This window comes from Scyliorhinus torazame, chromosome 8 (genome assembly GCF_047496885.1).
Source record: "Scyliorhinus torazame isolate Kashiwa2021f chromosome 8, sScyTor2.1, whole genome shotgun sequence".
NCBI lineage: Eukaryota > Metazoa > Chordata > Chondrichthyes > Carcharhiniformes > Scyliorhinidae > Scyliorhinus > Scyliorhinus torazame.
In genome coordinates, this window is record NC_092714.1 from 179750572 (window position 1) to 179766147 (window position 15576).

The window sequence follows — 15576 nt, forward strand, 5'->3', positions numbered from 1 at the left end:
TGTTGCTTAATATTTGTAATATTCACAGGGCTTTGCTCTATGCGGATGACCTGCTTCTGTACGTTTCGGACCCAATAGAGGGAATGGAAGAAATCATGAGGGCTTTAGGGGAATTCGGCCGGTTTTCGGGTATAAGCTTAATATGGGAAAGAGTGAGATGTTTGTGGTCCAGGCGAGGGGACAGGAGAGACGACTGGGAGAGCTGCCGTTTAGGTTAGTAAAGGGAAGTTTTAGGCACCTATGTATCCAAGTAGCGCGGGAATGGGACCAGCCGCATAAATTAAATCTGGCCCGGCTGGTGGACCAAATGAAGGACGATTGTCGGAGATGGGATGCGCTTCCGTTGTCTTTGGCTGGGAGGGTGCAAACGGTGAAATGACGATCCTCCCGAGATTCCTATTTGTATTTCAGTGTCTCCCCATTTTTATTCCGCGGTCCTTTTTTAAGCGGGTCAATAGAGTGATCACGGGCTTCGCCTGGGCGGGCAAGACCCCGCGAGTAAGGAAGGTAATGCTTGAGCAGAATGGGGAGAGGGCGGGCTGGCGCTGCCAAATTTTAGCAACTATTACTGGGCGGCTAATATAGCCATGATCAGGAAGTGGGTGGTGGGGAGGGGTCGGCATGGGTACGCTTGGAGACGGCTTCATGTAAGGGCACCAGTTTGGGGGCGTTGGTAACTGCGCCTCTGCCGTTCCCGCCGGCACGGTACTCCACCAGTCCAGTGGTGGTGGCGGCCCTGAGAGTTTGGGGCCAGTGGCATGTGGGAGCTTTGGTTTGGGCCCCAATCTGTGATAATCACCGGTTTGCCCCAGGGAGTATGGACGGGGGGGTTCCAGTTATGGCGGAGAGCGGGGATTGAGAGGATGGGGGATAGGGAGATATGTTCTTGGAGGGGAGCTTTCCGAGTATGAGGACGTTGGAGGAAACGTTTGGGTTGGCGAGGGGAAACAAATCCAGGTATCTGCAGGTGCGGGACTTCCTATGTAAACAGGTGTCAACTTTCCCGCTCCTACCGCTAAGGAGGATTCAAGACAGGGTAGTTTCTAGAGGGTGGGTAGGAGCAGGGAGCGTCTCGGACATTTACAAGGAACTTATGGGGTCAGAGGAGACGCAAACCGAGGAGCTGAAGCGCAATTGGGAGGAGGAGCTGGGAGGTGAGATAGAGGATGGTCTATGGGCAGACGTGTTTAGTAGAGTCAACGCGTCCGCAACATGTGCCAGGCTCAGCCTGATACAATTCAAGGTTGTTAACCGGGCTCACATGACAGTGGCCCGGATGAGCAGATTCTTTGGGGTGGAGGACAGGTGCGCAAAATGTGCAGGACCGGCGAACCATGTCCACATGTTTTGGACATGTCCAAAGCTTAGGGGATTTTGGCAGGGGTTTGCGGACGTCATGTCCACGGTGTTAAAATCAAGGGTGGCACTGAGTCCAGAGGTGGCGATTTTCGTGGTGTCAGAAGACCCGGGAATCCAGGAGGAGAAAGAGCACGTTCTGACCTTTGCTTCCCTGGTAGCCCGGAGACGGATACTATTAGCATGAAGGGACTCAAAGCCCCCAAAGTCGGGGACCTGGCTATTGGACATGGCTAGCTTTCTCTGTTTGGAGAAAATCAAGTTCGCTTTGAGAGGGTCACTTTTAAGGTTCACCCGGAGGCAACCGTTCGTTGATTTCTTTGCAGAAAATTAATCGTCAGCAGACCGGGGGGGTAGTTTACATTAGAGTAGGGGGTTAATAAGGGTGGGACCTGCACGAGAGGTAAATGGCTTTTGCACTATGTTTATGGTTTCATGTATATTGTTTACTTTGTTGTTGTTACTATACCAAAAATACCTCAATAAAATGTTTATTGAAAAAAACAAACATTTGTAATATTTATTTTTTTAAACAAAAGTTTAACATGTCATCAGCTCTGGTAGAAGTAACTTCATTGCAGTGTTAATGTAAGCCTACTTGTGACACGAATAAAGATTATTATTACCTACTAATGCACTGTGATGAACATCCCAGTGTTTGGTCATCCTGTGGGCCACCCTCAACGTTTCATTGTTAAAAGTAAATCACAACCTGCAAGGTGGGGTAATATTCAAGGTAATGTGTGACGTACCTGTGCTTCCGATCGCTGCAGCATTTTCTCCTCTTTTTCTAGCTGCATCACAGCATAAATTTCCTTTTCCAGTTTCTCGATCTTGTCCCGGAACTTCATCACCACCTCTGTGAAGACATGAACCAGGGCATCAGTGGACGGTCACTCGCAGAAAAGGTAAACATCACTGGGACAGCCCAACAACCCATGCAGCATCCCTATCACCTCCCCTTTTCTGGAAGTGCTATTTTTCTGGGGTGCAATAAAACACCAGCCCTTCATCATCTCCAATTAGTCCAAGGAGCAATTTTACAATTATGAGCCTGGAAGTTATTCAACTGTGGGAGGCTGCCTAGCCCATTGCTGCTCTCACCTGACATCCATACAGTATGCAGCAGCAACTCTGTCCTTTTTTATCCCCCTCTTTAGTCCATAGGGGCAGTGAGACCACTGTAGTAAACTCCATAAAGACAAAGGTCAACCTGACAATTTTATTTCATTTTTAGATTAATGTGAACAGATAGTAAAGAAGAATGGTTATGAGGAGTTACTGAGTGTAAAGGAGCTGTTTTAATATGAAGGGACAGTCATTGGTAAGACAGGTTCAGAGTGAGGCTCCTGTTTAAACTGAAGGACAAGTGCAATCATAGTCTGATTCCTAGCGAGGGTACAGATAACGAGTCGTACTCCGTAAATTCTTTGCTTAAAATCATTTTTTCTTTCCCTCAAATTTACAGTCAAAAGAAATTACAACACATGCGCCCATTGCTGATGCAAGCTGTATAATTTGTCCCCTCCTCTCCTGCGAGCACCAAACCTGGCTGAGCTCGGACTTCACAAGCACCAAGTGCCCTTTCACCTTATCCAAGTGGTAATTTTCCATGTGTGAGTTTAGACAGTGAGGGGTCAGCAGGTCACGTCACTAAGAGACTATTGGAGCCAAACCCATTTCTTATTGGGTGGCCCACCCACACACAACGTTTTAGCAAAAGTAACTGGATAATAATCAATAGCAGTACAGTGCCCGGCGAGTGCAGGAGGGCGATCCAGAGCACTGGACCAGTGGCTTTACAGCCGATCCAAGAACAGTTTCCCAGTCAGCTCTCACCTTGTGGAATGACACGAGCTTTCACTTCAGTTTTGGCTTTCCTCACAATCTCTTTCAACATTTTCCTTTCCGTTTCACCAACAAGGGAGACAGATCGTCCGCTGCGGCCTGCTCGTGCTGTGCGGCCTACTCTGTGCACATAGTGTTTGACAGTATTGGGCATTGTGAAGTTGATCACCTAGCTCAGAAGGAACAAAGACACTGTCACTGACACCAACAACCATATAACTGCAGTTACTTTATTTAAGGACTAGATACTCTCATGCCTTATCAACTGTAGATCGGTTTTCACCATGTTATTAAACCACAGCTTTTAAGTTATAAAGATTCTCGCTGGAACAGAATCTCTGTTATAGTGTTTGCTCCATCAGAATTTCACCACCCACTTCAACAGAATTTCTCTGTATAGGTCCCGAACTATTACACAGTCCCTGTGAGATCTTTACTGCATCACAAAGATGAGCCAACTCCTTTTGGGTAGTTTTAAATAGGAGTCACAGCTTTAACAGAGACTTTCTGTGGATACACAATTCTCCAACGGTTTAATTTAGATGGTGGCCGCTCTACGAATCAAGGCCAACAGGAGGCCTGAGTACCAACATTAAGACGTTGGAAATGCAGCTCTGCCATTTTAATGGGAAAACAAGACATAATAGCAGCTCACATGACCGTTGAGAATTTGGTCTCAGACCTGCAGGGTTGGGGCAATATTGTGGCAGCACCTTGGGTATTGTCAACTGTACTTTATTAGTGTAAAAGTACTTTTAGGCAACCAAACTTATATATTAATGATCTGGATGAGGGAACTAAATGTATGATTTCCAAATTTATAGATGATACAAAGTTGGGTGGGAGGGTGAACTGTGAGAAGTAGAGATGCTTCAGCAGGATTTGGACAGGCTGAGTGAGTGGGCTCATGCATGGCAGATGAAGCATAATGTTATAACCTCAAAGGTGAGGTTATCCGCTTTTGTAGTAAAAATAGGAAAGCAGATTATTTGAATGAGTGCGAATTGAGAGAGGTGGTTACTCAGCGAGACCTTGGTGTCCTCGTGCATCAGTCGCTGAAAGTAAGCGCACAGGTGCTGCAGGCAGTAAAGAAGGCAAATGGTATGTTGGCCTTCATAGTGAGAGGATTTAAGTATAGGAATAGAGATGTTTTACTGCAATTATATAGGGCATTGGTGAGGCCACACCTGGAGTATTGTATGCAGTTTTAGTGCCCTTATCTGAAGAAGGATGTTCTTGCTATGGAGGGAATGCAGCGAATATTTGCCAGGTTAATTTCTGGGACGGCGGGACTGTCATACGAGGAGAGAGGGGATCCCATAGAAACAAACAAAATTCTAACAGGATTAGACCGGGTAGATTCAGAAACAATGTTCCCGGTGGTGGGGGAGTCCAGAACTAGGGGTCATAGTTTGATGATAAGGGATTAACCTATTAGGACTGAGATGAGGAGAAATTTCTTCACCCAGAGAGTGGTGAGTCTGTGGAATTCGCTACCACAAAAAGTAGTTGAGGCCAAAACATTGTGCAATTTCAAGAAGGGGTTAAATATAGCTCAAAGGCCTCCTCCTGCTTTTCTATGTTTCAAACCAAGGATTATATGAGCACAGGATAATCACCAGCAACTATCTCTCTACATAACCCACTAATTCCCCTATCAACTCAGTGCCCGTACACAATTATTGAGTCACTTACCGTTTTGACCCCATCAATGTCCAGTCCTCTAGCAGCAACATCAGTGGCTACAAGAATATCGATCTGTTCATCCTTAAAGCGCCTGTCACCATGGATACAAAGGCAAGGGATAAGTCAATAACAGCCTGATATTTATTATCATCTTTCTGCCGTGGAGTACTCTCCAGATAGTGACCATGTTTATCAGGAGGTCAGAACTTCTGGTAGAAAATCCTCTTTGGGGACAGGATAATAAACTGAATTTTAATGTGTCATGATATCTGGGACCAGAATTGTAAGCGCAAAGTGCAGGAAGTGTTCAATAATAGTTACAATGTGCACTCCCAAAAACTGGTTAAAATTAGGAACACCTGTTACTTACAATCCCTACTTGAAATCATCAATGTCTTTTGGGGTACGGCTCCAGGGGTTCTGGCAACATTCTCATACCTTACCCATTCATCAAGTGCAATCCAGACAGTGCAAGTTAGCAGGCTATTCCTGTGCAGAAGGCATCAAGTCCAAACCTGATCCTACATCCACCTGACATCTAGGCACATGTACCTTTCAGCAGTGGATACCCTTCAATAGGATGGAATCCAGGCTGATTTGTGTGCCCTAACCAAGGGGCAGATTGATATGCTCAATAAATGCTTCAGCTAGGTTTGCTCAGAACAGATATTACATTTTGGTTGTGTGGCTTACGACAATGTTCAGTGTCTTTACTCACACAGGGTAAAACGAGTTGTGTGACTTATCAACTGGTTGATTCCTTTACCTAAGAGCCTCTAATCGCTGGGTTTGAGAGAGGTCACCATGCAGCTCGCCAACCTTCAGGCCCATCAGCCCCAGGAGAATGTGCATTCGATGAGCCTGTTTTTTAGTCTGTGTGAACAGCATGACGTGATCCTGGAACGTACGAGTCAGAAGAGCTACAGGAGGAGGAAAGAAAAGCTTTTATTCCAAATACAAAACCTCAGATCAAGTACAGAACATTCCATGTTTTATTGGACTGCCCTTTCCCCATGTAAAAAGCACAATCTCGAGTCACTCCTTCCCCATACTGAATACCAATTCCTATTGAAAGAAAGCAAGAAAAAAAAAAGAAACAAGGAGGGATTAACTGATAGCTTCATAATTAAGGATCTTCTAGGGAATAGTGACCATTGTATGATAGAATTCAAAATTCAGTTTGGGAGCAAGAAAGCAGAGTCCCACACTAGCTTTTTGGAACTAAACAATGGAAATTACATAGGAATGAGGACAGATTTGGCCCGAGTTGAGTGGGCAGGAAGGCTAAAAGGAAGGACAGCTGATGGGCAGTGCAGTTGTTTAAGGAGATACTCAATCCCTCACGACTAAAATATATTCCAGAGAGGAAGAAAGGCGGTAAGAGGGGTTGAGAAACATCCATGGCTAAGCAAGGAGATTAAGGACAATATAAAGACAAAAACTAAGGTGTACCATGTTGCAAAGGCCAGTGGCAGGCTGGAAGATTGGGAAATTGTGAAACATAAACAAGCGTTATTAAAAACGTAATAAAAAGAGCCAAGCTAAATTACAAAAGAAAGCTAGCTGAAAATATCAAAAAGGATAGCAAAAGCTTCTACAAGTACATAAACGGGAAGAGAATCGTTAAAGTTAATGTCAGTCCCTTGGAAGATGAAACCGGAGAGTTAATAGTGGGAAACACAGAAATGGTGGAGATGTTAAATCAATAATTTGCCTCAGATGCCGTTCTCCCCGAAGAAATACACCACAAGTCCAGTGGTGGTGGCAACACTAAAAATTTGCGATAAACGTTTGCGAGTCTGGGAGCGCTGACGGAAAAATATGGGTTGCCCCAAGGGAATGCATTTCGGTACATGCAACGGAGGGCTTTCGCGAGGCAACAGGTGAGGGAATTCCCACAGCTCCCGACGCAGGAGGTTCAGGATAGAGTGATCTCAGGGACATGTGTGGGGGATGGTAGGGTGTCGGATATATACAGGGAAATGAGGGACGAGGGGGAGATCATGGTGGATGAGCTGAAGGGGAAATGGGAAGAGGAGCTGGGGGAAGAGATTGAGGAGGGGCTGTGGGTTGATGCCCTACGTAGGGTAAACTCGTCGTCCTCGTGCGCCAGGCTAAGCCTGATACAATTCAAGGTTTTACACAGGGCACATATGACCGGAGCACGGCTCAGTAAATTGTTCGGGGTAGATAGGTGTGGGAGATGCTCGAGAAGCCCAGCAAACCACACCCACATGTTTTGGTCATGTCCGGCACTACAGGGGTTCTGGGTGGGGGTGGCAAAGGTGCTTTCGAAGGTGACGGGGGTCCGGGTCGAGCCAAGCTGGGGGTTGGCTATATTCGGGGTTGCAGAAGAGCCGGGAGTGCAGGAGGCGAAAGAGGCTGATGTCTTGGCCTTTGCGTCCCTAGTAGCAGGGTTTATAAAACTAGAACGGATAAAGTTTGCACTAAGGGGGTTCGGCTCAAGGTTTCACCAGGCGGTGGCAGCCGTTCATTGACTACCTCGCAGAACGATAAAGGAAATGGGAAGGTAACAGCAGCAACCCAGGGGGGAGGGCCCGGGTGGGTCCTCAGGGGTGTGTTTTTTTTTGTATAAATATTTGTATTAGGCTATGTTGGATTGTTTGATTTTATTTTTGGAGAGTTATTATTTTTGATAGGGCAGTTGCCATTTAGTTTATATATTATTTATTTATTTGTTAAAAACGGCCACTGTTATTTATACTGTTTTACTGTTGTAAAAAGGTATTGTTTTGTTTGGCCAAAAAATTTGAATAAAATATATTTATAAAAAAATAATAATAATTTGCCTCAGTTTTCACAGTGGAGGATACTAGTGCCATCCCTATAGGAATGGGTAATTCAGAGGTAATAGAAAGGGTGGAACTTCGAACAATCAGCAATCAATAGGGAAACAGTGCTCAACAAATCATTGTGCTTGAAGGCAGACACGTCCCCAGGGCCTGATGGCCTACATCCTAGGGTGTTAAAGAATGTGGTAGCACAGATATCGGATCCATCGGTTATAATATTCCAAAATTCCCTGGACACGGGAAAGGTTCCAGTGGATTGGAAAAATGGTAATGTAAAGCTCTTATTCAAAAAGGGAGGGAGGCAGAATGTAGGAAATTAGTCCAGTTAGTTTAACATCTGTTGTTAGGAAATTGCTAAAATCCATTATTAAGGAAGTAATATCAGGGCATTTGGAAAGTCAAAATGCAATCCATCAGAGTCAGCATGGTTTTATGAAGGGCAAATCTTGTTTGACTAATTTGCTAGAGTTATTTGAAGATGCAACAAGCAAGATGGATAATGGGGATCCTGTAAATGTAGTGTATCTGGGCTTCCAGAAGGTGCTTGATAAGGTGCCATACAGAAGGTTAATTCACAAGGTTAGATCACATGGTATTTGGGGTAATTTATTCGCCTGGATAGAAGACTGGCTGACGGACAGAAGACAAGAGTCGGGATAAATGGTTCTTTTTCTGGATGGCAAGATGTAACTAGTGGGGTGTCACAGGGTTTGGTCCTTGGGCCCCAACTATTTACAATCTATATTAATGATTTGGATACAGTGATAGAAGGTTCTATAGCCAAATTTGCAAATGACACAAAATTAGGTGGGACAGTAAGTTGCAATGAGGAAATAAGAACCTTACAAATAGGTATAGATAGGTTAGTGAGTGGTTAGGTGAGTGGTCCAAAATGTGCCGATAGAGTTTAATCATAGAATTTATAGTGCAGAAGGAGGCCATTCAGCCCATCGAGTCTGCACCGGCCCCTGGAAATAGCACCCCACTTAAGTCCGCACCCGTAATCCAGTAACCCCACCTAACCTTTTTGGGCAATTTATCATGGCCAATCAACCTAAGCTGCACATCTTTGGATTGTGGGAGGAAACCGGAGCACCCGGAGAAAACCGACGCAGACATGGGGAGAACATGCAGACTTTGCACAGACAGTGACCCAAGACTTTGGGGTGCTTCAGTGCAGAGGGATCTGGGTGTTCTCGTGCATGAGTCGCAGAAAACTAGCATGCAGGTACAACAGGTAATAAACAATGCGAATGGCATTTATAGCTAAAGGAATACTGTATAAAGGTAAGATAGTGTTATTGCAACTGTACAAAGCATCAGTGAGGCCACACCTGGAATATTGTGTAGTTTTGGTCCCCTTATTTGAGGAAAGATGTAGTGGCATTGGAAGCAGTTCAGAGGAGGTTCACTAGATTGATTCTAGCGATGAGGGGTTTGTCTTATGAAGAGAGATTGAGCAGGTTAGGTCTATACTCTCTAGAGTTTAGAAGAATGAGGGGAGATCAAAAGGTATAGATAAAGTAGACGTGGAGCAAAGCTTCCTCTTGTGGGGCGTTCTAGAATAGGAGGTCATAGTCTCAGGATAAGGGGTGACAAATTTAAAACAGAGATGAGGAGAAACTACTTCTCCCAAAGGGTTGTGAATCAATGGAATTTGCTACCCGAGTTTAGTAGATGCTAGCGTACTGAGTAAATTTAAGGAGTAGACAGATTTTAATCAGTAATGGGCTGAAGGGTTATAGAGAACGGGCAGGATGGTGGAGATGAGGCCACGATGAGATCAGCCATGATCGGAATTGAATGGTGGAGCAGGCCAGAGGGCCTAAATGACCTACTCCTGCTCCTACTTCTCATGTTCTGATAAATAACTATTTTGTCCAATTTGTCCTTCCAGCTCTTGGTCTGTAGCCCTCTAGGTAACAGAACCTCAAGCACAAATCTGGTGCCCTTGATTAATAAGGGGATTTCTTGATTAATAAGAGGATCAACGGCTACGGGGAGAAGGCAGGAGAATGGGGGTGAGAAACACATCAACCACAGAACAACATAGAACAGTACAGCACAGAACAGGCCCTTCGGCCCTCGATGTTGTGCCGAGCCTTGTTCGAAACCAAGATCAAGCTATCCCACTCCCTATCATTCTGGTGTGCTCCATGTGCCTATCCAATACCCACTTGAAAGTTCCTAAAGTGTCCAACTCCACTATCACAGCAGGCAATCCATTCCACACAACCAGTCTCGGAGTAAAGAACCTACCTAGGACATCCCTCCTACATCTCCCACCCTGAACCTTATAGTTATGGCCCCTTGTAACAGCTACATCCATCCGAGGAAATAGTCTCTGAACGTCCACTCTATCTATCCCCCTCATCATCTTATAAACCTCTATTAAGTCGCCTCTCATCCTCCTCCGCTCCAAAGAGAAAAGCCCTAGCTCCCTCAACCTTTCCTCATAAGACCTATCCTCCAAACCAGGCAGCATCCTGGTAAATCTTCTTTGCACCCTTTCCAATGCTTCCACATCATTCCTATAGTGAGGTGACCAGAACTGCACACAATACTCTAAATGTGGGCTCACCAGGGTTGCAGCATAACCCCACGGCTCTTAAACTCAAGCCCCCTGTTAATAAACGCTAACACACTATAGGCCTTCTTCACGGCTCTGTCCACTTGAGTGGCAACCTTCAGAGATTTATGGACATGAACCCCAAGATCTCTCTGTTCCTCCACATTCCTCAGAACCCTGCCGTTGACCCTGTAATCCGCATTCAAATTTGTCCTACCAAAATGAATCACCTCGCAGTTATCAGGGTTAAACTCCATCTGCCATTTTTCGGCCCAGCTCTGCATCCGATCAATGTCTCTTTGCAGTCGACAACAGCCCTCCACCTCATCCACTACTCCACCAATCTTGGTGTCATCAGCAAATTTACTGACCCACCCTTCAGCCCCCTCCTCCAAGTCATTGATAAAAATCACAAATAGCAGAGGACCCAGCACTGATCCCTGTGGAACACCGCTGGTAATTGGTCTCCAGCCTGAAAATTTTCCATCCACCACCACCCTCTGTCTTCTATGTGATAGCCAGTTACTTATCCAATTGGCCAAATTTCCCTCTATCCCACACCTCCTTACTTTCTTCATGAGCCGACCATGGGGAACCTTTTCAAACGCCTTACTAAAATCCATGTATACGACATCAACTGCTCTACCTTCATCTACACACCTAGTAACCTCCTCAAAGAATTCAATCAAATTTGTGAGGCAAATTTGTGAGGCAAGACTTATCCTTCACGAATCCATTTTGACTATCCCGGACGGATTAAGCTGCATCTTTCCAAATGATCATAAATCCTATCCCTCAGGACCCTTTCCATTAACTTACCGCCCACCGAACAAAGACTAACCGGCCTATAATTACCAGGGTCATTGCTATTCCCTTTCTTGAACAGAGGAACAACATTTGCCACTTTCCAGTCCTCTGGCACTAACCCCGTGGACAATGAGGACCCAAAGACCAAAGCCAAAGGCTCTGCAATCTCATCCTTTGCCTCCCAAAGAATCCTAGGATATATCCCATCTGGCCCAGGGGACTTGTCGACCAAGGATTTTCAAAATTGCTAATACATCATTCCTCAGAACATCTACTTCCTCCAGCCTACCCGCCTGTATCACACTCTCATCCTCAAAAACATGGCCACTCTTCTTGGTGAACACTGAAGTAAAGTATTCATTCAATGCCTCTCCTATCTCTTTTGACTCCATGCACAATTTCCCACTACTGTCCTTGACCGGCCCTAACCTCACCCTGGTCATTCTTTTATTTCTCACATTAGAGTAAAAAGCCGTGGGATTTTCCTTGATCCGACCCGCCAAGGACTTCTCATGCCCCCTCCTCGCTCTCCTAAGCCCTTTTTTAAGATCATTCCTTGCTACCTTGTAACCCTCAAGCGACCCAACTGAACCTTGTTTTCTCATCCTTACATACGCTTCCTTTTTCCTCTTGACAAGACATTCAACCTCTTTTGTGAACCATGGTTCCCTCACACGGCCATTTCCTCTCTACCTGACAGGGACATACCTATCAAGGACACGCAGTATTTGTTCCTTGAACAAGCTCCACTTTTCATTTGTGCCTTTCCCTGACAGTTTCTGTTCCCATCTTATGCTCCCTAATTCTTGCCTAATCGCATCATAATTACCCCGCCCCCAATTATAAACCTTGCCCTGCCGTATGGCCCTATCCCTCTCCATTGCAATAGTGAAAGACACAGAATTGTGGTCACTATCTCCAAAGTGCTCTCCCACAAACAAATCTAACACTTGGCCCGGTTCATTACCCAGTACCAAATCCAATGTGGCCCCACCTCTTGTCGGCCTATCCACATATTGTGTCAGGAAAGTCTCCTGCACACACTGTACAAAAACTGCTCCACCGAACTGTTCGACCTATAGAGGTTCCAATCAATATTTGGAAAGTTAAAGTCAGCCATGACAACTACCCTGTGACCTCCACACTTATCCATAATCTGTTTTGCAATTTCTTCCTCCGCATCTCTATTATTATTTGGGGGCCTATAGAAAACTCCTAACATCGTGACCGCTCCTTTCCTATTTCTAACTTCAGTCCATATTACCTCAGTAGGTAGATCCCCCTCGAACTGCCTTTCTGCAGCCGTTAAACTATCCTTGATTAACAATGCTGCTCCTCCACCTCTTTTACCACCTTCCCTGCTCTTACTGAAACATCTATACCCCGGAACGTCCAACAGCCATTCCTGTCCCTGTTCTAACCATGTCTCCGTAATGCCCACAACATCGTAGTCCCAGGTACCAATCCACGCTCCAAGTTCACCTACCTTATTCTGGATGCTCCTTGCATTGAAGTAGACACACTTCAACCCACCTTCCTGTCTACCAGTGACACGCCTGCGACCTTGATACCCTCCTCAGTACCTCACTACTCTCAACATTGGCTTCTGGACTACAGCTCGTTTTCCCATCCCCCTGACAAATTAGTTTAAACCCCCCCGAAGAGCCGTAGCAAATTTCCCTCCCAGGATATTGGTGCCCCTCTGGTTCAGGTGCAACCCGTCCTGTCTGTACAGGTCCCACCTTCCCCAGAACGTGCTCCAATTATCCACGTAACTGAAACCCTCCCTCCCACACCATCCCTGCAGCCACGTATTTATCTGCACTCTTTCCCTGTTCCTCAACTCGATAGCAAGTGGCACCGGCAACAAACCAGAGATGACAACATGGTTTGTCCTGGCTCTCAGCTTCCACCCTAGCTCCCTAAATTCCTGTTTTAAATCCCCGTCCTTTCTCTTACCTATGTCGTTGGTACCGGTGTACCACGACTTGTGACTGTTCCCCCTCCCCCTTAAGGATTCTGAAAACACGGTCCGAGAATTCACGGACCCTGGCACCCGGGAGGCAACATACCATCCGTGAGTCTCTTTCGTTGCCACAGAACCGTCTATCTGTCCCTCTAACTATCGAGTCCCCAATAACTTTTGCTCTCCTGCTCTCCCTCCTTCCCTTCTGAGCCACAGGGAAGGACTCAGTGCTGGAGATCCGTTCACCGTGGCTTACCCCTGGTAGGTCGTCCCCCTCAACAGTATCCAATGCGGTATACTTGTTACTGAGGGGAACGACCACAGAGGATCCCTGCATTGACTGCTTCCTCCCAGCCCCTCTCACCGTCACCCATCTTGATTCTTCAGAGTAACCACATCCCTGAAGCTACTATCTATGACCACCTCTGACTCCCGAATGATCCGAAGTTCATCCAGCTCCAGCTCTCCACAGGTGAAATCAGCAGGGACACTGACGGCGTCCCTCACCTCAAACATTCTGCAGGAGGAACATTGCACTGCCTTCCCTGCCATCCCCCCCCCCCCCCGCGCCCCGAGATAACTTGCGGATAAAAACAAGAAAAAGAAAGAAAGAGCTTACCTGATATTCACTCAACCCCTTAGGTTAGAGGAGGTGGAAGGGTGGGGGACACTACAAGTGTAGTGTCTTGGGTTTAGGAACCGCCCAACTTAAATACAGGTAAAAATAAAACACTTAACCAGCAACCAAATTTTTTTTCATTTTCAACCACTGCGCCCTGCACGATAACAGCAATCAGCTGTTATGGGCCCGCTCAAATAATTTAAATCTTAACTACTTACCCAGCAGTCACTCTGTCCTCACTCCGACCGGATTCAGTTGGAAACTGCCAACAGTATATTTTTAAAAAATTTACTCCCCTTAGCAAGCACTCACTCAGCAACCACTGCGCCCTGCACGATAAAGCAATCGTGACAACAGCAACAGCAATTCATGATTGAATGGTGGAGCAGGCTCAATGGGCCAAATGGCCTAATTCTGCCCCTATATCCTATAGTTTATCAGGGTGGGACTGCAGAGAAATCCATGGGATCAGTCTTGGTCGCATTTGCCTTTTAATGTGCAGTGTAGTGTGTTTGACCACAATTTACCTGCCAATTCACATGTATCACGTGTTAATTCTATTTGGCAGGTAGAGCACAATATAGATATTCTAGACGTTTTATTTTTCTGACTTTGTATAGTGAAGTTTATTTTGTTCGTTTAAAACCATGGAATCCTGTGGCTTTATTCTCCAAGTGGATAATTGGGATTTCAAACATTAATTATTTTGAACAAACGGTTACTTGGTCACTAACAGAATCATAACCTAGGGCAAATACTGCTGTTGTCAACTCTTTCTACAGAAGGCAACAACATAGGCAGAAAAGTGACCAGTGACTTTGTGGCATCAGTCAGGGAAAACGTATGGTAGCAGCCGCTGAACAATTAGACAGAAGCACTCATCATCTTCGTGTACTGGCATGTTGGTGCACAAGCTACGATGTAATTCAAACCATTTTGGACTTACCCGAAACAATTGCTTCCCTGTCCCCTTCGCGGTTTGGGCGGATCCGGATGAATTCCTGACGGAGGAACGGTGCCACATCAGTGTTGCTGTTCACAAAGATTCGTACTGGATTCTTCAGTGACACCGATGCCAGATCTTTCACCTTCGGGAAAATAGAGAAACAAAAGCAACAGAAAGTGAGTGAATGTGTACACAATCTGCTCTGAAAATATTAAATTTAGGTCTCTGGCCCAATAAGCAAGAGCCCTTGGAAGAGACACACAAACATAAGGAAGAAATGGATAAAGAATGGATAAAGAAATGGATAACTACAGACCAGCCAATGGTAATGGGTAAGCTTCTTAAAGTCATAATTTGGGATAAAACTAATACTCACTTCGAGAAACATGGCAACCAGTGATCAATGGCAGCCAGTGAGAATTTGTGCAAGGTAGATTTGGAAAAATCAACACGCTTCTTTGTAGAATAACAGTTTATGTTGACAAAGAAACTGCTTTGGCTGGTGTGTGCACATATTTTCAAAAGTAATATAACAAGATGCTTTAACTTCATAAAATTAAGTGGCAGGATGTTGGCCAGAGGACAAAAAAAAATAAAAGTAGTGGTTAGTTGATGTATAACCAACTAGAGGTAAGCGTTGGAACCACTGCTCTCCTCGATACATAATTAGTGGCCTGGCCAATATTTATTCATCAATTAAAAATCGCAAAACAGATTATCCAGTCATTGTCATGTTGCTGCTTGGGGGAGCTTGCTGAGCACAGGTTGGCTGCCCAGTTTCCTACATTACAACAGTTACTCCATTTCAAATTGGCTGCAAAGTGCTTTGGGATGTCTGGTGGATGTGAAAAGCAATATATAAATGCAGGTTTAAAAAAAATATAATGATTAGTACTTGAGTTTGGGACATTTTTTCACAAGATTTGCAATGTCACCAAAATAGGAACTGTGATGATGGCTAAG

At 45.3% G+C, this 15576-nt stretch overlaps 1 protein-coding gene across 1 annotated transcript in view; it reads right to left on the minus strand.

The window, feature by feature from the left end:
• The window catches only part of ddx27 (DEAD (Asp-Glu-Ala-Asp) box polypeptide 27), a 73711-nt gene that overhangs the window by 9418 nt on the left and 48717 nt on the right, over positions 1-15576 (minus strand). Inside the window, exons 11-15 of the mRNA XM_072514584.1 lie at positions 14614-14755; positions 5657-5810; positions 4900-4981; positions 3196-3373; positions 2109-2215 (exon numbers count right to left, since the gene is read on the minus strand). Coding sequence (XP_072370685.1) covers positions 2109-2215; positions 3196-3373; positions 4900-4981; positions 5657-5810; positions 14614-14755 — 663 coding nt within the window. The remainder of the gene's footprint in view (positions 1-2108; positions 2216-3195; positions 3374-4899; positions 4982-5656; positions 5811-14613; positions 14756-15576) is intronic.